Source organism: Berghia stephanieae, chromosome 2, assembly GCF_034508935.2.
Source record: "Berghia stephanieae isolate SIO BIC M18660-M18661 chromosome 2, UCSD_Bste_1.3, whole genome shotgun sequence".
Classification (NCBI taxonomy): domain Eukaryota; kingdom Metazoa; phylum Mollusca; class Gastropoda; order Nudibranchia; family Aeolidiidae; genus Berghia; species Berghia stephanieae.
In genome coordinates, this window is record NC_088361.1 from 62,888,306 (window position 1) to 62,914,817 (window position 26,512).

The following is a 26,512-nucleotide window of genomic DNA, read 5'->3' on the forward strand; positions in this document are numbered from 1 at the left end:
AAGCTTCTGGGTGCGTTTGCGACGGTGCACGAGTGCGGTACGGAATCTGCTGATTGGGTTGATCGTCACAACATAGTAGTGTGAGCACCATTAGACGCTGCTGCCACAAGAGTTAAATTAAAAGTAAATAAATGACCAAAGCAACTGACGCTTCGTTTTACCCTGTCCTTTAACACAGTTTAGGCGATTGATTGACTAGCTGGTAAAATCCGACATTAAGCTTTGATAACTTGCCAGTTAATGGTTACAAAACGGGCATAGAGATGAAATGTTATCAAAAGAGTGACGAATTTGAGAGGGTTAATTATATTTCACAGTGGGCACTAGGAACGAACGAGCATTCAGGCGGTGAGCACTCTTGTGGAAGTCACTATACCTACTAGATATTAAGATCAAAAGCAAGAGGTACTTAAAAATGAGACAATAAGATGGAGAGAAAAGGGAGTGTAGGCCTATGTGACTCATATAAAAAGGGTACAAATAAAAACAAGCAACATTTCGGCATTTGACCTTCCTCGGGTGCGTCCACAACTTAGTGAGATTAGTCCGTGGGTGCCTACACACGTAGATAATGTCGAGAAAGAGAAAAAAAATGTTTATAATATTATTAATGAGGTCAAATTACAACGTGAAAAAATAAAGGTGAAAGGGGGGCGGGGGGGGGGGGTGCAAGGTGTGTGTGCAAGAGAGAGAGAGAGAGAGAGAGAGAGAGAGAGAGAGAGAGAGAGAGAGAGAGAGAGAGAGAGAGAGAGAGAGAGAGCGTTTCTGTTGGTGCGTGTGTCTTTGAGAGACCATCTAAACTAGGTATCATTTGTATTTTTTAAAATTTGTTTTAAAAAAATTATAATTTACATAATTTTTTATTCGCTTTATTATCAAAAATACGAAACACGAAACTTTCAACCTATTGTGTGTTGTTCTTTTGAGGTGAAAACTACATCAAGTGTAAGACAAACCATATTTAACTTCACAGGAAGAGCTCATTCGAAAGCCGTGGACGGCCAAATCCTGTTGATTGTTTTATGCCTCAAGATTTTATATTTCCCCTTTTATTTGTACCCCAAGAGTAGTAAGAAGAAAGTGAGTAGTCATCATTGCTTATAGAATGTTATGTTTGTGGCTAACATTTGAGAAAGGATCGATAACTTAGACGTAGCACAGTCTCTCTCAGCAGAGTGAGTCGAGTGAGAATAGGGAGTTTAATAGAAATTCTAAATGTACCTCACACACTTGAAACCAATGTCATATGAAAGAGCTGGCAACACAGATTACAAAACAGTTTGAATTTTGTTTCTATCTTGATTAGAAATGTAGTTACGGCAGTTCAAAGTCTGAAATTTCAGACCATTTTTACCCCAAAATTACCATTGCAAAGTTGTGACCGAAATCGCGTGATGTTAATAAAAAATGGTTAAAACAGTCAATATGGAGTTCTTATCATATATTGTATACCAAAATGTTCGTCTTATCGAGGACAATGCATTTACATTAATAAAGAGGAAGATAAACATTTCAAATTAACACATTATTACATAATATGACGCAAATGTTACACATAATCAAAAGGCTGTCATTATTCTCCGCCGGGCGGAAAATAGTCCTTCTTTTTATTTTCCGCCGGGCGGAGAATAACAAATTTGCTTATTTTCCGCCGGGTTTTTCAAGTTGATCTTTGAGACGAAGAGGACTCCCATAATCTGACCTTCGTGGTGTAGTGTAAATAATCTGGTCGTTATTTGCTTAATTTTGTTAATTTGGAGAATAAAGGGAGTTGACTTAACTCTGCTCTTTCTCACTGCTAGTTGTGTGATTAGTTCTCACTAGTGTTGCTCAATCAGACTGCAAACGTTTGTGGGGAAGATTTTATGTCACTGATTATTGTGATAAGTTTATGTTGTTGTTGTTGTTAGTGTTTTTTTTATGGTATGACTGTCGTGTCTCGATCAGGCTGTTGTGAGTAATCTTCATGTTGTGTTTGTTCACTGTCTCCCGCGTAAACGTGACGTCATCGTGTCTATCCTATAAAAGCTTGTGACACCCTTCATTCTTTTCTCTTCGACACCAAGCCTAATTCTAGATCTACTATTTTGCCTATCGTTTGTATCTGACAGATCCGATCCGCCATACTATGTTTTAGAATTAGACTGTACCGGGACGATTCCCGATGTGCTTTTATAGCATTTTTAACCGCCCATATATGTCCTCTACATATATGGAGAACGCTCACTTCGGTGGAGACTTTTTCTGAACTTTTTCCTTTATTTTACACATCGTGAACGAGATTGGGAAATCCGTTCACGACACGTTAAAGATTACACATCGTCTGTACTGTGATGAGAACAAATAACCACTATGTGTCTATAGCGCTGGTGGTAGGGCCTCAGTGGGTACTCTACTGTGTGTCAAATACCCCCCCCCCCCTCCCCATCATGGTAAGGATGCAGTGGCCTTTAGTAATAGAGCAGGCAGTAGGGACTCAGTGGCTAATATTATTGATAGGATGGTGGCTAATACTAATAGAACTGGTTGTAGTAGAGACTCATTGGCTAATACTGATAGAGCTGATGGTAAGGTCTCAGTGGACAATAGAGCTGGTAACAGGGACTCAGTGGCTAATAGGGCTGGTGGTAAGGACTCAGTGGCTAATAGAGCTGGTAGTAGGGACTCAGTGGACAATAGGGCTGGTGGTAGGGACTCAGTCGCTAATAGAGCTGGTAGTAGGGGCTCAGTGGACAATATGGCTGGTGGTAGGGACTCAGTCGCTAATAGAGCTGGTAGTAGGGACTCAGTGGACAGTAGGGCTGGTGGTTAGGACTCGGTAGACAATAGAGCTGGTAACAGGGACTCAGTGGCTAATAGTAATAGGGCTGGTGGTAAGGACTCAGTCGCTAATAGAGCTGGTAGTAGGGACTCAGTGGACAATAGGGCTGGTGGTAGGGACTCAGTGGACAATAGAGCTGGTAACAGGGACTCAGTGGCTAATAGGGCTGGTGGTAAGGACTCAGTCGCTAATAGAGCTGGTAGTAGGGACTCAGTGGACAATATGGCTGGTGGTAGGGACTCAGTGGACAATAGGGCTGGTGGTAGGGACTCAGTGGCTAATAGAGCTGGTAGTAGGGACTCAGTGGACAATATGGCTGGTGGTAGGGACTCAGTGGCTAATAGAGCTGGTAGTAGGGACTCAGTGGACAATAGGGCTGGTGGTAGGGACTCAGTCGCTAATAGAGCTGGTAGTAGGGACTCAGTGGACAATATGGCTGGTGGTAGGGACTCAGTGGCTAATAGAGCTGGTAGTAGGGACTCAGTGGACAATAGGGCTGGTGGTAGGGACTCAGTCGCTAATAGAGCTGGTAGTAGGGACTCAGTGGACAATAGGGCTGGTGGTAAGGACTCAGTGGACAATAGAGCTGGTGGTAAGGACTCAGTTGGCTAATAGAGCTGGTGGTAGGTAAATAACAAAGTATTTGTTGCAATTCAATATTCTTTATTGATCAACAATACAGAAACAGGCTTAACTTAATATAGTACCTGTAAATAAACCCAAATATAATAGAACAGTTAGAATATCCTCTAGTAGGGACTCATTGGCTAATAGAGCTGATGATAAGGATCCAGTGGCTAATAGGGCTGGCTGTAGGGGCTCAGTGGACAATACCTGTGGTGGGGACCAGTCGCAGTGACTAATACTGTCATGGCAGTTTTTTTTGCATCGCTTGCGGTCGCGTTGCTGGCCGCAAAACAAAAAAAAAAAATGGCAAAAAAATCCCTGATTTGCATGGCGGCCGCAAACTTTGCAATGTTTTGCACAAAAAAAAAAAAATAAAAAATAAAATAAATAAATAAATTTTAAAATATTTAGTGGGGACCAGTGATGACAATCTGGGATTTTAGGATTTCTTCATAAATGTTCCGTTGTTTTTGTCATATCAAACATTTTCTATGCCTTCTATCATTTTTGACACCTCTGCCCAGTTGCATGAATTTTGGCGACACTCCCTTATTTATGACGTTAGTCTAGACACACTGGCGTCAAATGTAAAAAGTAGCACAAGACACATGGTGGCCATAGATGAGAAGATGATCGAAAGGGAAAGGGATGGATCAAATGGGTGTAGTGTAAATATTTGTGTACTTTTTAGCTGTAGCATGATAGTACATGTGACGATTTTATAAGTTTTTTAAGCGTCTTTTTAAAATTTTTCTTCTTTTTAATTTTGTTTTTGTTTGATTGTTCTGAATTTGTTAATAGAATTCATTACAACTTGTGTCTAATTATAACACAATTTAAAAAATAAATTAAAAAATCAATTCACAAAGTATTCTTGCATTCTCTCTCTCGCTTTCTCATGTCCATATTTGTCTCTCAGCCACCCTTCCTCTATCTTGATATTGTGTTTATAGATATTTGGTAATAGAGAGATAATATGTACATAATAGTAAGTTAGGCTGATCGATTTAAGAAATGATTGTTTAAATTTATAGGCTAATTTAAATTTGCTCTATAGATGGAATATGTTTTGCAATTGATTAAAGATTCTTATATCATCACAAGGTTGCAATAATACAGACACAAGTCGGGTTTGTTATGTAAAAACAAATACCTCCTTGTCTTTTGGCCAAAAATTTCCGCAATTTTTTTCATTAATTTTTGCAAATTTTGCTGGGATTTTTAGCTTGCAAAATTTGGGATTTTTTTTTGCAAAAAACCGCCATGTCAGATATAGGGCTGGTGGTAGGGACTCAGTGACTAATAGGGCTGGGCTGGTGGTATGGACTCAGTGGCTAGCACGTCAGTGGGAGGGACTTAGTGGCTAACAGGGCTAGAGGTAGGACTCAGTGGCTTACACTAACAGGGCTAGTGGTAGGACTTAGTGGCTAACACAGACTAGGAGTCCTGTATTCTCTATGGCGGCTAACAGTACAGGGCTAGTGGTATGGATTCAGCGGCTAACAGGACTGGTGGTAAGGAATCAGTGGCGAGTGGTATTGGTATGGACTCAAAGGCCAATAGGGCTGGTGGTGAGGACTCAGTAGCCAATAGGGCTAGAGGTAGGGACTTAGTGGCTAACAGTAGTGGTTTGTTTTGTTTTGTTTTTAAGGGTTTTACGGCGCTTGCAACACATTAAGGTCATATAAGCGCCAGTAAAAAGGAAGAAAATGGGATAGTAAAAAGTTCTAGAATTACAATTAAAGCACAAAAGAAAAGGTAAGACAAAGGGGAATTGGTTCAAATAGGGAACAGATGTAGATTCCAAGAGCACACCATCAAAGTACTTAGTTTGAGATCACCTAAAAGTCTCATCCAGACACAAGCACAGGTCCCAACTAAGAGGAACACACTCAAATGTTTATAAATCATATAATATAATATGTAAACTAAACATAATACAATTCATAACAGAGAGGTGATTTACAAGGAAAAAAATATCATCTCCCAAAACTATAACTATACATTCGACTGTTTCCCTCTCAACCAAGGACTCCGACCAAGGTCAGGACAAAACCAAGCATAGGTACTCAAGTATGTAATAGCACTGGAGATCAGAACTAAGCAGTCAACCTATATGTCACAACTGGCAGTGAATACATCTTATGAAAAAAAAAAATTATCTCACGTTAGAACGCACTACAGTCCACTTAAAACAAACCCTCATCTGAGCTAGGAAATATTTCACCTTAAAGGAGAACCTGCAGTCAAAAATCCATTTTTTATCGCAGTGCCAATATTGGTATTCCCCTGTTATTTCAGGTGGTAGGAGGTCTAATTTGATGATTAACACACATACACACACACAAAAAAAGAAAAAAGCTAAAAACAAATGTGTGGCTATGTGGTCTTATGGTATGACAGACGCTTTCGGGTCGGAAGGTCCTGGGTTCGAAGCTCGCTCGGCGCATAGTTGAGTCCTTGGAAAAGGCTCTTTACTCACATTCTCTCAACATCCTCAGATGTAAAAGGAGTACCCGGCTGTTAACAGTATTGTCTTTGTCCAAAAAAATTGTAATATCGCATAACAAGCGTTGCTGTTGACCAGGGCCCCCTTGTAAAGCACTTTGAGCACATTTAGTGGATATTGCGCTATATAAAAAGCTCAATATATTTAAATGTCTTCAATGACACAGACAATATAGGCTAAAATGAGACCAACCCCACCCACCCCACAAAAAAAATAATTTCCGACACTGATGCACCGAAAACCAACGAAATCTTCCAAATTTACACACAATGTTCCCTACAAGAGCTACATCACGATGGAAAGGCTTAGCAAGTCTTGAAAAATATATTTAAAGAATTGTTTTTCGATTACGATTGAAAATTTGGCATGGAACGACAAGAAAAAATCCAATTTAAAAATTCATAAAACTACTAAATTTTAGTTTAGCCCAAAACCAAATCCATCATGATGCAATACCCATCATACGAAAGATTCTGACCAAATTTGGTATACAATCTGATGGGAAACAATCCAGTTATGAATGTCAGAAAATCGAAAATGATATTTTGAGAAAAAAACAAAATGTCTTTATTAATTTGATAAACAAGCTAATTTTGCAGACAACGTCCATCAAAATTTCAAAGTATAATCAATATGGAACAAGAGAATAGTCAAATTTGTAAATTGATCAATTTCTGAAAAAAAAAATTGTCTAGAAAGAAATGCTGTACACTATTTTTTAATTTCGGCTGAAATTGTGGTGCGGATCGACAGGAAAAAAAATTAATTTTTTAAATTAAAAAAACTTCTAAATTTTAATTTACCCCAAAATGTTTCCATCATGATGCAAAACACATCATAAAAAAGATTCTGAATAAATTTGAAAATAATCTAAAGGAAAATGACATATATGGTTCTTAGAAAATCAGAAAATGACACAAAACAGAAATTTGAGAAAACACTTATTTGACATAAGCTGATCCATAAAATTTTCAAAATAATGACTATCATAGGACAAGAAAACACGAAAATTGTGTAGATTGATCTGTCTAAAAAATGTATAAATGATTCGCTAACCCATTCCCTAAGAAAATAAATGCTGAAAAATTTTAACACTATTGTGGTCAAATATGATTTATATCTTACGAATTCATCACTGTAATAAAAAAAACTAATATGATATGACGCACTACCCTCATGTTTTTATTTTTTAAAATGCTGCTTGTGAGATAAGTATCTAATCAATTTGAACTACAAAATCAAATCTATTTGAGACCAAAAAAAACCAGGTAAATGGCGAAAATAGATTTAGCTCCAAATCAAACGCAAATTGCTTTCGCAAACTCCGAGAAAATTTTTTTTCTTTCGGCTCAATACAGGAAAATTCAACACCACTTGTTTGCAACCACTTTGTCTGATGTTCCACAAAGACGGTTGATCTTGCTCTGGTTTGAAAAATAGAAAAGAGGCATTTCGTTAGCAATTTTTGGAAAGGTCTATACAATCAAAATCATTGTCATAAATTGAATTTGTCAAAGACATACCAATTTTTTTTAAATGGCCATCATTCTCACCATCACCAACACAGTTGAAATTTCATTGGCTTTACCATACAGGACAAAACTCTTGACAACAAACTATCATTTAGATTAACGAGCATTTATACTCGAGCATGCAAATCTCGAAATCACGGAAATCTCAAACTTGGTACAATTCCCAGTTTTAATCCCTTTATTTCGTTCATATAGTGGACACTCCCTTGCGATCTGTTGAATTTTTTCCCCCACTAATTGATTGTGTTGAACTGACAGAGAAAAGGAAATTGCAGTCTCACTATCGACTCTCTACAGAGTTCATAATAATGGGGAGTTATCATCATAATTATAATACGAATTTTATCAAGACCACCCACATTTACCTCCCTCAAATCCTGTGTAAAATACTCAAATTGGAAAACTAAAAAACACGGAAATCTCGAACAAACAGGCATGGTCCCGACTTGTTCGAAATTCCCATGCTCGAGCGTACTGTATTGATCACCAATAACAGAGATGCCAACCTAGCCTTTTGAAAACCCATATTTTCAAGACCAAAAACCTGTATTTTAGGACAAAAACCTGTATTTACTGCGCCGTGCAGAAATCGATATCAACCCGAAAAGGTCGAATCGGACTTCGTTAACTCTTACTCGAAAAAGGGCAGTGAATTACTTATAGAGCAGTAAAGTTAGCTGCCCCAAACGTAAACAAAGGTCGAGAAGCACGTGGCAAACCACATGTTCCTGTCTTGACAGCTCTTGTTCCAATGTAAATAATAGAAAAAAATAACCTTTAAAATTTGGCTGTTAGGTGGCAAAAGAAACACATATTCATAAATACTCGATCATGCATCAAATAATGTCTAGATATGGATATTTTATGGAACAAAAGGTAAAATTTTCTAAAATTTATCAAAAGTTACAGTCTATCTATTTTTAGACCAGAGTAAATTATTGCGCTGGTGTGAACAAAACGAGAATTATTCGGAGCCTGATTTTCATAATAATTTAGCCTTATATTATTATTTCTGCAACTGTTAGATTTTATGTAAACATATTTTCAATACTGAAAGTGTATTGCCTACAACTCAAACTACAAAATTGGGAGACCTATATTGTGCGTAAATTGTTCCGGTCCCTAACGGAAATCACTAGCAACTTGTTATTGTTTACGTTAGGGGCACCTAACTTTACTGCTCTATAGCAGTAGGCTGGCAAGATTCGCAAAATTCAGTATCGATAATGAAAGCTCTTCTGCATGAAAACACTTTTCATGTTGTGATCGTAATTTCGTGGATTTTTCACTTCAACCAAATCCCGTATTTTTCATGATAAAACCGTGTGCCCGTACTTCGGAAGAAAAACCATACAGAACACGGGAAACCTGTACTGGTTGGCATCTCTGCAATAAAGATGTAATCTAATGAAGATTTCAAAACATTACTAACCAGTTTCAAAAAGTGCATGCAGATACTCTGCTCTGCTGGCACAGATGATGGTTTGCTGATTAATAAGATTGCCACAACACATCTTGAGCCAGCTATCTTTCTTGATTGTCAGGACACCAGTACCGTCAACTGGACTCTTTCATGTTAGCTGTCAATGAAAAAAAAAAAAAAAATTAAATTCACTGCAGTGAAAATGGCACATACCAATGTCATTGTTTAAGTTAATAATAATAATAATAATAATAATAATAATAATAATAATAATAATAATAATAATAATAATAATAATAATAATAATAAATAAATAAATAAATAAATACATTTGTTAAAAAAGTAATGGTTAAAATGATATCGTTTTTCATTACAGTATCTTATATCATTGTCATTATCATCATCATGAGGCATCTCAATTTCATTCCAAAGTTCTAAAAATTGTGTCACCGCTTCCACTGCTGCTGAAAACTGCCCAGTTGTTACAGTTAATTACAATGCACACAATCACACAGTTACACTTACACAGTATTAGAAGTAAAATCAACGAAGGATTAATCCATAAAGATCACATTGGAATGTAGAACACATGGCACACGTGACAGTCGGCAAGGCGTGTTGTTATTACAATACAATTACATTCTCATTCATTCATCTATCTCCTCATACTCAAATCGCCATCAGCATTGCTCGATATACACTTCACTGTCCTGAGTCCGAGCCTTGTTAAAAACAAAAACAAAAAGAAGAAAAGTCAAATTCTTACCTCTACAGAATCCTGACGAATAAAAATGGTATCAGTCTCAGTCTGCAATTGGTTAACTGCATTTTTGCAATTGTTGATAAGATGAAAAAGTGCTTGGAAATCAAGAGTCACAATCATTGACAATCGAACAAAACAGTCATGGCTTCGCGGTTGGCGCCACGGTCGACCGGATGTGACCTTTGACACGACCGGGGGTCACAAGACCCAAGGATAATCCCGGCGGAGAATAAGAAAAAAGGGTTATTTTCCGCCCGGCGGAAAATACTCACTCCCTAATCAAAAACTCGGCTAGACGTAAAAAAGAATTTGCTCTATCACTTTTGAACTTTTGGATTTATCCCCAATATCTCACTGAAACAATTGCAAATAATTACCCTCTTTTAATTAATACATAGAGAATAAAAAGGGCTTGAGAGTAATTAAATGAAAAGATATAAACATGTTGTGTAATGACATAATGAGTTTATTTTTACTTATGGCAATTTAATTGCATATAAATAAAATGGTAGATTGAAAAAGCTCAAATAAATTGAAACAGATTCCCTATTATAATTAGAAGGAAAGTTCTGGCTTTTAATACTTTAAAAAATTCTGCTGAACCACTTTGGGTTTATTGCTATTACATCATTTGAACTGACAATTAATATAATTTTATCCCCCTCCCCCCCTTCTCTCTCAATGTATGGGGGTGTCAAAACAATAGAACTTCTTACCATAATAATTATTAAGGCTAAGTCCTTTAAAATATGGATACAAATGATAAACATACCTAAACATATGGGAAAGAAACTTGATGGCAAAGTAAAATAAAATAAAATTAAAGCAATTGGTATTTTTAAAATATCGATATTATTAATATCGAATTTCACAAAGAGAAGAAATATACGAACTTTTAAAACAAAAACTATAAAATGCCTATAAATAAAGTTGGAAAGTATGTATTCAAAATAAAAACATAGTAAATAATAGTACTGAAAATATTATGGACTAAATTTAACATAATACATAACTAAATTTAAAATATCGATATGAATATCGATATCGCCCGGCAGCCATGATGAGAAGATAATGTAAACAAGGCATTTCGGCGCAGAGTTAAAAGGTGTCTGCGCATCGATATAGAGCCCTGAAATTTGGCATGAATATAAAGTTTAGATGTTATTCTAAAAACAAGCGTTTCAATTTTAAAAACACACGCAGTAAATAAAAAAATAAATGCATTTGAAAATTGCCAAATTTTAACTTCATATAACTTCTGAAATTATTCATGGATTTTTCCTTAATTGGCACCATTTAAAAGGAAATTGAAAGACGAAAATAATGATACCAAAATATCTGCGATATTCCTCTTTATAACGAAGTTATGCATCTTTAATTGAACCCCCCAAAACGCGAACGGCAATTTCCAGTCACAACTTTCCTATGGGCGAGTTGGGTCAAAATTTGACTGCCACTGCTGCTGCTCACTAAACTGCCTAGTGAGAATCACTGGAACTGGAGGAATCTGAATCAGTCATCATGAATTGAATGAAATTTGAAATGCATGAGTGAGGGTGGTGAGAGTGTGAATAAGTGATTAATAAAAGGTGGCGTTTTTATGCACCTCCGTTGGCGGCGATGGTTAATTTATGAAAATGTTGCTGCATACGTCCATGAGGTTTATTAAAGTTTAAGTAGGGATTAAGTTTAATAGAAATTCTAAATGTACCTCGACTCACACACTACTTGAAACCAATGTCATATGAAAGAGCTGGCAACACAGATTACAAAACAGTTTGAATTTTGTTTCTATCTTGATTAGAAATGTAGTTACGGCAGTTCAAAGTCTGACATTTCAGACCGATTTTTACCCCAAAATTACCATTGCAAAGTTGTGACCGAAATCGCGTGATGTAAATAAAAAATGGTTAAAACAGTCAATATGGAGTTCTTATCATATATTGTATCCCAAAATGTTCGACTTATCGAGGACAATGCATTTACATTAATAAAGAGGAAGATAAACATTTCAAATTAACACATTATTACATAATATGACGCAAATGTTACATAATCAAAAACTCGGCTAGACGTAAGAAACAATTTGCTATATCACTTTTGGATTTATCCCCAATATCTCACTGAAACAATTGCAAATAATTCCCCTCTTTGAATTAATACATAGAGAATAAAAAAGGGTTTGAGAGTATTTAAATGAAAAGATATGTGTAATGACATAATAATGAGTTTATTTTTACCTATGGCAATTTAATTGCATATAAATAAAATGGTAGATTGAAAAAGTTCAAATAAATTGAAACAGATTCCCTATTTCAATTAAAAGGAAAGTTCTGGCTTTTAATACTTTAAAAAATTCTGCTGAACCACTTTGGGTCTATTGCTATTACATCATTTGAACGGTAACAATTAATATAATTTTATCCCCCCCCCCCCTTCTCTCTCAGTGTATGGGGGTGTCAAAATGTATAACTAATAGAACTTCTTACCATAATAATTATTAAGGCTAAGGCCTTTAGAATATGGATACAAATGATAAACATAACCAAACATATGGGAAAGAAACATGATGGCAAAGTAAAATAAGATTAAATTAAAGCAATTGATATTTTTAAAATATCGTATTATCAATATCGGATTTCACAAAGAGAAGAAATATACAAACTTTTAAAACAAAAACTATAAAATCCCCATAAATAAAGTTGGAAAGTATGTATTCAAAATAAAAACATGGAGTAAATAATAGTACTGAAAATATTATGAAAATAATAATTACTAAATCTAAAATATCGATATGAATATCGATATCGTCCGGCAGCCATGACGAGAAGATAATGTAAACATGACATTTCTAAAAACAAGCGTTTAAATTTTAAAAACACGCGGCAAATAAAAAAATAAATGCATTTGAAAATTGCCAAATTTTAACTTCATATAACTTCTGGAATTATTAATGGATTTTTCCTTAATTGGAACCATTTAAAAGAAAATTGAAAGACGAAAATAATGATACCAAAATATCTGCGATATTCCTCTTTATAACGAAGTTATGCATCTTTAATTGAACCCCCCAAAATACGAACGGCAATTTCCAGTCACAACTTTCCTATGGGCGAGTTGGGTCAAAATTTGACTGCCACTGCTGCTGCTCACTAAACTGCCTAGTTTAAGTTTAAATAAGTTAAATAGACAGTCTAGTTTTAGATTATAGTTTAGCACGCTGCTTAGTGATTAACGATGTACGTTTATTCAATGATAATAAATTAAAGAATAACAACAATAATTTAAAAAATCAAAGGTAAAAAGAGGGAGACCTTCCACTTCCATAAGCTACTACATCCCAAGTATTCTTGTTCTATAGGGGGTTTGGGAGGGGGGAAACTTTTTTTTTTTTTAAGTCTCCCTCCTCCCAAACCCCCTACTAGAAGTTCTAGTGTAGGGGGTTTGGGAGGGGGGAGACTTTTTTAAAAAAAAGTTTCCCCCCTCCCAAACCCCTTACTAGAACAAGAATACTTGGGAAACATGGCACACAAATATTGATCTCAGAAAATTAAAATCGAAGTTTTTTTTAAACATGATAAAGTTTTTGAAAAACTACAAAAAAAAAAAAGGGAAGAAAACAAACAAAAATGATGTCTTTCTCAATAAAGTAAACTTTAAAAAAATAATATGTCTACAATGAGAATCGAACCCAGTACTTTCAAGGTTAAAGTCTGACAGCTTGTCCACTGCGCTACGGAGCCGCCTGACTGTTCATCACTTTTAATGTCTTTCTATAACATTATTTTACCTTCAATGCAACTTCTATTTTCTGGTTTTATATTTCGATTTTTTAGATTATTATTATTTTTGTGTAAATTTATTAACAAAAACATCCTACAGATGTCACAATATAACTTTCGCCATGTTCAAATACAGAAACACAATATCGTTGATGAAATTGGGTGGGATGCGCATGCATGGTAATCGAACATTTGTCACTTCAGCAGTGAACCGATAAATGGCTGAGTGGCAGAGACACGAATTTTAGGGCTTTTGAGTGATTTATTATTTGTAACTCATTTTAATTTTAATTTTATTTGCTTTTTGTTGTCGTTGTTGACTGCGCTATTCAATGGGCTCAACAAGTTATTCAGACTCGAGTATGAATAGTCTCCCGTGGCAGCATAGTTTTCTTTTTTTCATTTTTTTTTTGGTTGTCTAAAAAAAATCAGCTTGTATTTTAATTATCGACAACTACATAAAAAAATCAATGCAAATGAAAATAACAATAATAGTACAATATCTAGCAACAAACAGGTAGAATACTTTAAACGTGAGCTTTTTTATATTGCGCAATATTCATTAAATGTGCTTAAAGCACTTTACTTGCAGTCCCTGGTCAACAGCAACATGTAACATTTAGGACGAGACATGACACAGTACATCAGTAAAAAAGCGATATTACATTTTCTTTCTGACAAAAACAACGCTTTCAAGGGCCAGGTACTCATTTTACACCTGAGTATGGTAAGAGAATGTGAGTATAGAGCTCATTCCAAGGATTCAACTTTGCGCCACTCAAAGCGGGGCTCGAACCCAGGACCTTCCGATCCAAATGTGAGTGTCATGCCACAAGACCACAAATTTGATGTGAAGATTAAAGATAAATTGTATAGAGACAGATGGAACAGTAATTTGGCTTCGAAAAATTTACAGGACAAACAATGTTTTGGCTTTTACCTTCATTCAAGGAATGAGAGGCAATGTCAAATATTCAAAATCAATTATTAAATATATCATGTTTCGACAATTATTACAAATTTTTAAAAGAAAAGATGCAGAAAAGGGATGTCAGAATACTGCTGGTATTTCCTTTGAAAAAAAGAAATGCTAATTAAGATCACCAAAGAAAAAACACAGCAAAATAGCCAAGATTCATTTGAAGCATTTTTATTTTGTTTCATTTCAGGAAATGAGTAAAGAGTAAATTGCTTGTACGCCATTGTTTTGTTTTACATGGAGTTTTGTTTTGTGTTTGTTTTACCAACTGTTTTGAAATGCAAGTGCACAAATTTATCTTTTCAAATTTTATCGATCTGAAGAAGAGGGTGAAGAGTGCCTTGTTGGTCAACATCATATTTATCCTAATCCTCCTTGTGTCCTTATTTATAGAAAATGACTAGATTTGCCAGGAGGAATCTTGATGTGCACAAGGGATCTCACAAAGTTAGTGAAGCAACACCATGGTCAGAGCTGAAGAAGAGGCAAACAGGCCCAAAGTCATGTTAGTATAAAGTTATTCCTGGATTTCTTAAAGATCAATGTAACATAGGGAGTAATTATTTGGCCTGAAATATAGCATCAAGGTTCTTCCTACAACAGTTTGAAATATTGATAAAAAGAAATAGATCTGTTTCAATGCTGATATATATATATATATATATATATATAATATATATATATATATATATATATATATATATATATCAAAAGATATTTGCTGGTGCAGTGACATTTCATAGTGATAACATCTTAAATCAGGGTTTATGTTAATAAAAATAATATCAGTTGGCTGTAGCATTATGAAATATCTTATGTTTTCAATCTACAAACACAACTAGAGTAGATCATCATCATCTTAAGTATCCTCACTTTTACAACCAACTCCATATCATCATCACTACCTTGATTACTACAATCATCACCATATATATCATCGCATCATTTCTACCACAAATACTGCTACATCATAACTATGCATGACTACCACCACTACTACAATCACCATGACATCATTATATTAAAGTATCAAATAATGAAACAATTCCATCCTTTGTTTTTACTCAATCAGCTGCATTTAAATATCAGAGAAGAGAGGATCGGCGTCTGAAAAGAATAGAAGATAGAAAGTCACAAAAGGTAAAAATTGACTATTTTTGTGTGTGATGCCATTGCACTTTCACAGGAACTATACCTTCATCTCAACTTTATCCAACAAGAGGCAAAACAATGTATTCCAACATATCTTAATCATGCTTGAATGAATTGTTTTAATGATTTCAAACACAATCCAGTTTCTTAACTTTATATGAGGTACAGAGATACACCCTTGGACTTGATTTGAAATGCTCACAAGACAGGGCTTGATGCATTGAGAAAAATAAAGTGTCAGTTCGTGCTTTTTAACCCCCTCCTTACCACCCATAGGAAAATCGTCACATTTACGATGCAGCCAACATTTGTGTCTTTCTCATTTCTTTTGTACATCATAATATTTGAACAAAAATGTTTGCTATAGTTAAAGTATATTAACACTGTGTTGAAGAGCTCGTTTAGCAAAAAAAAAATAAAAATATGTATAGCAAGAACTAACAGATTTTGTGTTTTAGTGGAATATATCTATTTTTGTATAGGTTGCGTGTGAAGTTTTGGGGAAAATCCGGAAAATGGCGGGTAAGGAGAGAGTTAAAACAAATAGTTCATGTGTAAAGGTGAAACAAGGCAAGTTTATTTGACATGTTTTCATCTGCAAATATATTGATCACAAGCATAGCTATCTATTCAATGAACATGATGATAAGCTGAATGACTCAAAATTTATGATTCAAGTGTTTAATAAAATTTGAACTCAATTTCTATTGTCTTACTAGACAATAGATTTTTCGACTTCATAAGAGAACTTGACGGAGCCTTTTATTTAGGTATGGAGAGATATGCTCTACATCTAATATCTTATATTTTTCACACTCTTATCGTTGAATTCTTTCCCAATGTTAAAAAACTGAAAATCGTTCATTAAAATTTTAAGAAATTGATTGTATTCAAAATAATGAGAGAAACCACTATCTGGTATCGATTCAATGCAAGTACTCCCTACCTCATTATCATACTCCTAATTGGAGGGTTGATACACAACCCACTTGCTAAAAATGATGGGGTATGTTTTCAATGGGATTTTACGAAACAAATTTGATTTTTTAATACTATTATCATGATAAACGCAAATCATCTTCCTGCCAATTGTTAACACCATGCAAAATTAGGTGTCGATCGATCCCAACTGCCAAATATTTAATCAGATCAGCTGTAAATACAAATGAATTGGACAGCATAACGGTATTCTTGTGTAAATGATTCCAATCAAGTAAAGTTCCAGCTTAAAATAAATGCGTACAATTTTATCTCATTAACATTGCATGGGACATTGATTGAGATCAATTGGTTACACAAGACCAACATAATCACAATTTGGTTGGGAATCTTTATGAATTTGTTCTGTGGACTCATTATTTACATTTTTGTATAATATTAGTAGAGGTCTTCTTTTTAATTTATATAAATGCAAATATATGATTATTTTTGAAAGAAATTCATAATTAGAATCAAAAGAAATTCAATAATGAGCAAGGCATGTTAATTAAAGTGGATGAATACTGCCCTGAAGTACCCATCTTATTCATCAATCAGAATTTTAAAATCTTTAAATATTCTACCCCATCCAGGTTTGCTTCAATTGTCGTAAAGTAGGCCACATGTTGTCAGATTGCCCCATATTACCAGAAACCAACCAGAATGGAATTTGCTTCAAATGTGGATCTACAGAGCACGCTGCATCTGCGTGTAAAGTCAAACTTCCGAAAGGTAATTGTTGATTATTAATGGTTGCTTTTGCCAGGAAATAATGAATTTACAAATTTTAAGTGTTTTTAGTCATATTCCAATATGCAACATTACTCAGTAGTTGTAAGTTTTAGCAGTAAATGTAAAGAAGAGCTTTGCCTGTTTTATTAATTTATTTATACTTCTTACAGCAGAGTCCAATCCACAAGCCAAATTTAAGACCAAAAAAAATAAATCAAATGAACATGATCTGTGCTTTGCATTGGAAAGTTAAAATGTTTAGGTAATTATCTCACTCTATCAAATTAAAATGCTGACATGTTATCAATGGGCAAGACAAACTGCTATCCTTTTTATGACAGCTAATGCATTGACAAGAAAAATAAATTAAACATGGGCATTTCTATAGCGCAATATCCACTAAACATTCTTAAAGCGCTTAACATGTATGAGACACTATGCCTGTTGGACGATATTACAATTTTAACAATCATTTCAATCATTTTACACCTGAGTTCAAAACGAGAATGTGAGTAAAGAACCTTTTCCGAGGATTCAACCATGTGCTGCTCAGAGTGGGAATCAAAATCCTAGACCTTCCAGTCAGAAGGCGAGTGTCATACGACTAGAACACATAGCCGCATTAGGGGGACTGTTTGTCACTCAATTCCCTAGTCTGATCTCATCATTGCTCAGTTTTTGAATGCATGATTTATTGTTTTCACTTCTTGGAAACTTGGCTACTTCGAAAGCTGATGTAGTAAGTACACACTACAAAGATATATGGGCAGCCCATTGAGAAGATTAACTCACTCAACCCTAGAGATTTTTGCTACTTTTCAAAATTGGAAGAAATGTATTAAAAATGAGCATGTACATAGATAGTTTTATTCAACTGTCATTAACATTCAAAAACTAAAAACATTAGCTTTGATACTGCACCTATATTTTGTCTCAGAAAAATGAAAAAAAATAGGCATGGGGTAAAAGTAACCCGGGCAAACTACTGATATAGTCGGTGTTAGGGTTGAGTGAGTTAAGATGGTTGAAACAATAGAATTAATTTTAAAGTAGATGACAAAACCACATTGCAAGGGTTAATGAGAGTGCAAAAAGAGAGTAGACATGAAAAAAATGAAGTATTTATAAGCAACTGTAGTTGCAGTGATGAGACAGTTTGCCACTAACCAACAAAATGGAATGATCAGAAAAAAACTACCAGATAACTTCCAATAAATAGGTTGTTGTCCAAGTTGAACGATGGCAAAAAAATTATTCACTTATTTTTTAAATGAAATTTACAACCAATCTAAATCTCCCATATCAATCCAATGATTACTTGAAAAAGAATATGGAATATTTGACTTATATGATCAATTTTAAAACCAGCTACCACATCAAAATGTTTGGATCAATTGGAAATAAAAAGTCAAAGTCAATGTTCCATGAAACACGCCTGTTAGTCAATGCTCTTTAGAAAAGGTAAAAATTATCTTTGATTCTATCTTCAAATTATCAAAGAATTTAATTCAGTCATTGGCTAAACATCTTAAGGGAACTCTTAGAACTAAATTGGAAACTGATTTGAAACATACCACCAATTATTTTGGACAGTCTCACCTGCCTAAACATACCATCAACTTCTCACTAATACAAGTATTAATACCAAAGTATCTTTGGTTCATCAACCAGATGGGTCAGGTTGACTTTTTTATTAATGGTGATTATATTAAAAAACTTTCCGTGAATTAAAAGACTTCATCACTACTGCAATGGAAATTTCCTTTGAGCCCTGTATGCGTATGGCTATTTATTCCATGTCTGTTCAAATGCGTCTTACTTGAATTATGAGATAATGGAACATTACCTGCCTCTTTATCATTGTAACCTGAATGTGTAATTTTTGTTTGTTTGTTTGTTTGCGACTCATTTTTTCCCCCTGTTGTTATCAGTGCTTTAGCGGTTTTGATACACACACTTATTTTGCTTCCTATTTGATAGATGAAGATGGTGAGGGAGAATTATAAATGTCTATATTGGAGATAACAATGTGAAGAGAATTTACAAAGAAGAGGAAAAGACACTATAATACCACTTTTGAATCTTATTCTGCAGATTCCTATCCATTTGCAAAATGTTTTATTTGCAAAGAAAAAGGGCATATTTCAAAACAATGTCCAGATAACCCTAGAGGAATCTACCCTAAAGGTAAAATTTCATTAATAAATCTTTGTTTTGATTCAGTAATGGCAATTTTTTATTGGATTTATCACTTTTAAAAATTTTGCAAGCAGCGTAACAACTATCAAACAAACCTATTAGGGAGGATTAAAATGCCTGCCTAACACAACTGTAAGACTAAGAAGGCAGCAATATAAAATAGATGTCAATGGTAGATAAAAACTAAAGCAAATGTTCAAACATTATATTGAAGCAAGTTGCCAAGTAATTATCAAGCAATTTTTGATTTGTTTACTGTTTTTTAATAAATGATGAAAAAATAATTGATATGATGTGCAGTGTTATAAAATTTAGAAAATAAATATCGTTTAACCAATACCCACTTATTTACTCTGGCTTCTACTTATATCAACATACAAAGGTTGTAAATTATAGTGTTTTGAATATCTTTAGACAATTGGTTTAGCCAGAGCCCTCCCATGTCTGTTTTGCTGGTAGGAGACAGTTGGAATCTTTTTCTTTTTAAGATCTTTTTTTTTTTTGGATTAAAAATAAAATAAAATTCAGCATCTTTTTACAGTATTATGATATTAGTTATGCTTATTTTTTATTGTATTGTTATGTTTTGTTATCATTTAAGTTTTTCTCTCTTCACTGGGACGTCTTGTATTTGATTAGAACTTTTAAGTGGTTTCAAACTGGACTCTTAGAGAGAATGTTCTCGACATCAAGATCTATTACCTGAATGAATACCCTTCATCTTTCTTTTGGTTCATGTTTAGATATCTAGTCTGTAATAACCCGAAATTGCCCCAGTAATTTAAACCTTCTTAAAAGCAAGGAAACAAAGTTGAGCTTTAGCTTTCTGAAAACATGAGTGGAATATCCATTAAATGTGCTATAAGCGCTTTAGAAGGGATCCTTAGCCAATAGCAATACTTAACATGAAGGTCAAGATTTTATGGCTGTAAGACCCAATTACAACTTTTGTTCAACGGAAATATTGTTGTTATAAGCCAGGTAATTTTTTTTTCTTTTTATTAAATCTGTTTATTGTGAGATAATGTGAGTAAAGTGTCTTTTCTGTGCTCAAATTGTTGCTATCCAATACAGAATTCGAACTCTGGATCTGCAGGTCACAAGATGAGTGTTAAACCACTATACCACAAAACTGCAAAATATTTCTTTTTTTTTTTTCTTCTTCTTCTTTCCTGCTTTCTTTTTCTTCTTCTTCTTTTTTTTTTTTTTTTTGATAGTTATTCAAACATGATAATCAATAATCAAAGTGCATCCTCATTTTCAGGTGGTAGCTGTAAAGAGTGTGGATCAGTCGAACATTTTAAAAGGGATTGCCCTGAGTTTTTGGAGAAGAAAGGTACGGTTAACGATATGATTATGCATAAAAAGGAAAGTTTGTTAAATATTTTATTTTTTATAAAGATAATTTTCTGACATGACCGTTTTTTTGCAAAATGAAATCCAAAATTTTGCAAGCAAAAAAACAAAATTTGCAAAAATTTTGCAAAAAACTGCGATTGATTTTCGTAAAAACTGACAAAAAGGACATGAAAGAGAAAAGTGTTGTGGGCCTGAGTAAGTGGTAGAGAGAGATTATTAATAAAAGATCATTACAAATAGCTAATAAGATTTTTATAAATCCTCCCCAACGAGCTGTTGCAGGCATGCCTACTCTCAATCTCAAATTTCAGGGACATTCTATAGATAAAACCTCACATTTTAGGAACAATACTGTAGGTGTCCATATTGCATCATCTCACGTTCACTTCCCACTTGTGTCCACCTCCCATAATCCCAGGTCTACTCCCCACTGGAGTCCATATCCTGTGGTTCCACGATCACTCCTCACAGCCTAGTGTTCATTTCCCAATGGTGTTCACCTTCCATAATCCTGGATGGGAATCCTGACCTCCCGTAGTGGGTAGGGAGGTACTTGCTGTGTCTTCTATCCTCCTATATTTGTTTTCCAACATGCTTTCTGTCTTTGTCTTGGAATGCTTTTTGTCTTTGTCGTGGAATGAGATTACTTAGTTTTGTCCTGTTTTGTATGTATAGTTATAGCTTTGGGAGATGATAATTTTTTTCCTTGTAAATCATCTTTCTGTTATGTACTGTTATTTTTTATATTTTTTACATATAATTTGTGAACATTTTAGTATATTCCTCTTTGTGGGATCTTGGCTGGTGTCTGGATGTGAATTTTAGGTGATCTCAAACTAAGTACACGAATAAGATGCTCTTGGAATCTACATCTGTTCCCAACTTGAACACAGTTCCCCTTTTTTCTTACTTTTCCCTCAAGTCCTTTTAATTGTACATCTAGAATGTTTTTACTATCCAAATTTCTTTCTTTTTACTGGCGCTGATATGACTTAATGTGTCGCAAGCGCCGTAAAATCCTTAAAAACAAAAACAAAACAACCTCCCATAATCCCGGGTTCATTCCCCACTAGTGTCCAACTCCCATAGTTCCAGGTTCACTTTCCACAGGTGTCCTTATCCCAAAGTTACAAGTTTACTCTTCTCAGCTGTCCATCTCTCACAGTCTTGACTTTTCTCTCCACTTATTTCAACACCCAGTCTCTGGTTTAGTCCTCACTTGTGTATTTATACCATATTTACTCCCTACTAATGTCCACCTTACATAGATCAGGTTCACTCCCTGCTGCAATCCACCTCAAATTGTTCTGGGTGTCTATCTCAAAAAGTGGGTACATTTCTCTCTTGTCCACTCACAACTTGTGTCTACATCTTACAGTCCCCAGTTCATTCCTCATCGGTGTCACCAGCCCATAGTCCCAAGTTTACTTCCCATTGATGTTCACATCCCAAAGTCCTAGGTTTAATTACCACTGCTTATTATGTCCCATAGTCCAGGGTGAACCCAGGTTCACTTCCCACTTGTGGCTACTTTCCGTCTTGTCCTTGATTTAATTCCCCACAACTATCTACAACCCAGGATCACAAGGTTTCCTCCCCTCTAATATCCTCCCCATCATCCTGGGTTTTATCTCCATGTCAATCCGTAATTAAGTTCGGTTTGTTTTATTGAAATGACATGAAGGCCCCACCTCTTTATCAGCTAATCAGAAAATAAGCAATCCATTACAGTACAACAGGTGAATATGGAGCTCTTTTTGGTAATGATTTTACTGTGAAAAAATTGTGTGCAATTATTTCCCTTGTTACTTTGGAAAAAAATCCCTTCCAAAAACAAATAAACAAACGGGAAACTGCACAGCTGATGGAAGCTACTCCCACGCTCTTATAAAATCTTGAACATTTGCAAAAAAATTAAAAATTCTGTGGTCGCGATGACAATCAGGCATTTTTTGCAGCGATGCAAAAAACTGCCATGCAAGAATTTTATTCTGTGAATAAGCCATTAACCGGAGATCCCCATTATTTTCAGAAGAAGATATTGCTTTCTGTAATATTCCTCTAGAGCCTTATATTACATTTGGGACTAAAATATCCTTTTGTCCCCCCCCCCCCCCCTTGTTTCTTTTATTTTTTATTTAGTGTGAGAAAGACAATATAATTAACTTTATGATGGGATTCTGGTATGTCTCAAGAGATATTTTCGACAAAGTTTTAAACTCAGGGGAGCTGAAATTGAAACCTTGGGCTGTCCTTTCCGATTGCTGCTGCCTGTGAAGTAGAAAATAGGCTTCAGGTGGCAAAGACATTTATTATTTATCTGTCTTTCTAGAAATTATTATCTTTTTTTTTAAAGCCAATTTTAACCATGACCAATGGACACCAAGATGGGACCCAGCAACCGATAGAACTTATCTTTTTTTTTTTTTAAATCCTTACCTTTTGGCTACGATATAAAAATATTCATACCCAATTTCCCAATGCAGGGGGGGGGGGGGGGGGGGGGGTCAGAGTAAGGGAGGAGAAGAATGCCTTGAAAAGTAGTTTACGAATAGATTGTTCATATTGGTTGAAGAATATTTGTAGATTGGTTGAACTGTTTTTTTTTTGTTATTTTTTTTTCCACTCCCCCTCAAAAGTAAATCATGTTTTTTTTGTGTTTCATTTAATTTATGTAGTTCAAATCTTAAATGAAACAGTACCTGTGATGCAATTACTGTATTAAAGAATTGAATGCTATGTACAATTTCATATGGTCATTAAAACTAAGATTGAGGTATTGCCTTATAGACAAACATCAAACATGACTTGCGATGAAACCAAGCCTATCAAATGTTGATTTTATAGATGTGAGGGGGAGTGAAGAGCTGCAACAAAATCATGATCAATTTTGTGTTGATTCATATTGATGTTATAGTTCTACTGTAAAAGAGATGAAATTTTAATAAATATTTGATAACGTTTAAAGAATATATAAAATCCATGCACCATAGGTTAAATGCAAAATTGCCTCATCTTTTCATCCTCCTCCTTTTTTTTCTTCTTTTTTCTTCTTCTTTTCCTCCATTCTCCATAATGTCCAATCCAGTCCGTACTGTTGCAGTTTCATCATTGAAGATAAATGCAACATTTGTGTGCATCTGTATCCAATCATTACTGCCTCTCTACTTCTGTGACAGAGATGTTTTATAATTGGCGAGTAAATTTTTCATAACTGTCAGAATTTCTCAAGTTGTCAGGGAGAGAGTTCCATAATTTCTTTACGCTTGGAAAAAAAAGGACTGAGTGTGCATTCACTTTCGAGTGGGATAACTGATAGCAGCATTCCTTTCTTGTTTTTGTTCCCTTTTTTTATGGTGGTCTTCATGAGTAAAATTCCCTTTAGTCTTCCCATAGGGGAAATTCGACTTCAGGGTCTATTCCAAGGGAAGACTGGAATAACCCAGGCATCAGCCGGGAACCTCAAAGGGTGGGGTGGTGGTTAGTCCAAGTATAACATTAAGGAAGATCTTGAGTTCTTATTTGCTCTTTCTCTCTTTCGTTATCCAGTGACTGTCTGCCATCATATTTGCTACATTTTTTCTGTTGTCATAGTTGTTATTGACAAGTTTGCAGGCCTAATTTTAGACCTTTTCAAGCTGGTTTATGGCTTCTTCGTCTGGGGGTCCCAAACACTGCAACTGTATTCCAAGCTTGGTCTTACCAGTGTTGTGAAGTTTTGTTCATTTGGGACATAATGAAAGGTTACACTTGGAAAGTTTAGCTTGTTATCTTATGACGAATTTTGTCCATATGAGGATTCCATGACATTTTGCTCTCCGATGTAACCCTTAGGTACATGGCCTTTGTGGTTGTCCTAACTTTTTGTCAAGTATTTTTTAATAATATTTATTTGTGTTGTTTAATTTTATTACTTATTAGTATAAGTAAAACTTAACATTTCTTTGAATGAACTTCTTTCTTCCAGTCTTGGAGTTTGTCGTCACACATGAAGATAATGCCATTTATGTGATCTGACACTACAATGGAAATCCTGATAAAGCCAACACCTATGGACCAAAGAGATCTGTTGCCTCAAAGCAAGGTTGACGTTATCCATTATCAATGGAATACACTTAGATAAAGAACAGAAAATTTGGGACTAACAAGAGGTGTTGGCTTTAAGACTGTTGACTTAAGGGGCGGTTTGGGTCTTTTCTAAAAAAAAATTTAATAACCTATATTGGGCGGTTTTAATCATTCTGTATCTTCAATATAGGTTAAAAAACAACATTTATGGTGAAAATTTTTAATTATCTGTGTTCATACCCATTTTGCGATCTAATTTGGGGGTCTGACATAAAAAAATATAACAATCTTGTGGCAAACGTTCCACAAAAACTAATGAAGGAATGACCTCCATATTCTTCCCTCTTGTCAACGTTGTACCATAGTGTGTCACCATAGAGAGATTTTACGGCTTTAGCTTATGGAATTTTTATTAGATCATTACAAAGTTGAGAATCAAAATGTTATGACAAAATTGATGTAAAAAATTCAGATTTAGGATTATAATTTAAAATTCACAAATCTTATCAAAAAAATCTCTCTATGGTGACATAATACATTATCTCTGTGATAACTGTGGAAATTTTCAGACAATTCCATTGAATAGATTCTGAGTAACGTTTGACACAGTTTCCCATACCCTTAAGAAAAATGACATATTGAGAAAATAGCAAAATGGCTTCCCGTTTTTCACACATTTCTTACTACCTGTACCATTTTCGACTGTGTATTTCGTGCCTTTATAGTCTACCTTAAGAATTTGGACTTAAATTATATTATTTCTAAGATAATAAAATATCATTTTCCACCAAAATCTCAAAATCAAATTTTTGAAGGATTTTCCTAATAATTAGACCCAAACCGCCCCTTAATGTGAATTCCACTGTAGTTGAAATTCCCTGGTTTCAATACAATCTAAGAATCTACCCACATGATGGAAATATAAATGATGTATTTTACTATTTGCATTTCAGCTCCAAGAGAAGAAGTTTTTGCTGATATATTTGAAGAAGGAACAAGTATTGATGCTGATCCTGTGACTAGTGCAGCGACCATAGCTGATGATCAACCTGCCGCAAAAAAGAAAAAAGTTGTGAAATTTTGAGTGTACACAAATGTCTGTGATGATTGTATCTATAACTGTAAATAAAACTTGTATTAGTCATAAAAGGTTCTTGCATCCTATTTATTTTACTTTTATCTTGTACTCTGATGAAGTCCATGATTAAACACTCTTACTTTTAAAATTATTTTTATTCTATTATGATTTCCACCACTCATACTCATAGGCCAAAGGAGATCAGCAAATCAGGCACCCAAAGTCAGAGAGACACATTTATTCTGAAAAAAAAAGTTTGTAGTGAGTAAAACAGACATCTAGCCCTTGTGCACACTTTTATATTTTGTAAACATTTGAGTGTACACCATTTTGGGAACATTGTATGTTACCACCTGTGTTGGACTTTGAGACTAAGCTTTAATCTCTTTTGTCCTCAAGACTGCCTAGAAAGCTCTGGTGCTTTGCAGCTTTAGTCAGAAGGATCCAATTTTCCTTCTGACACCATGATTTTCAATATTTTATAATCGTGTCGCTTATTTATTTTGATAA

General features: G+C 34.7%; 1 protein-coding gene and 1 long non-coding RNA gene across 5 annotated transcripts; one reads left to right on the top strand and one right to left on the bottom strand.

Annotated features, from left to right (window-relative positions):
* Positions 1-965: 965 nt before the first annotated feature.
* LOC144965309 (uncharacterized) lies at positions 966-26,073 on the top strand. 3 transcript variants are annotated; one of them, XR_013643996.1, is made up of 8 exons: positions 966-1,080; positions 14,830-14,941; positions 15,509-15,576; positions 17,160-17,298; positions 19,393-19,485; positions 20,762-20,833; positions 24,824-25,007; positions 25,878-26,073. XR_013643996.1 is itself a non-coding variant. In XM_078900531.1 (7 exons), exons 2-7 carry the CDS (start codon positions 14,833-14,835, stop codon positions 26,006-26,008), a joined length of 612 nt encoding a protein of 203 aa, XP_078756657.1. In that variant the 5' UTR covers positions 966-1,080; positions 14,830-14,832; the 3' UTR covers positions 26,009-26,073. The 3 variants fall into 3 exon arrangements, 1 of the variants encoding a protein (XP_078756657.1); XR_013643995.1 differs by having other exon boundaries at positions 24,824-24,940; XM_078900531.1 differs by lacking the exon at positions 24,824-25,007.
* LOC144965311 (uncharacterized) lies at positions 4,847-9,961 on the bottom strand. 2 transcript variants are annotated; one of them, XR_013643997.1, is made up of 3 exons: positions 9,679-9,961; positions 8,922-9,069; positions 4,847-7,381 (listed from the first exon to the last, which is right to left on the bottom strand). It is a non-coding gene; the product is annotated as an uncharacterized LOC144965311 (long non-coding RNA). The 2 variants fall into 2 exon arrangements; XR_013643998.1 differs by lacking the exon at positions 9,679-9,961 and adding an exon at positions 9,438-9,597.
* Positions 26,074-26,512: the final 439 nt, after the last annotated feature.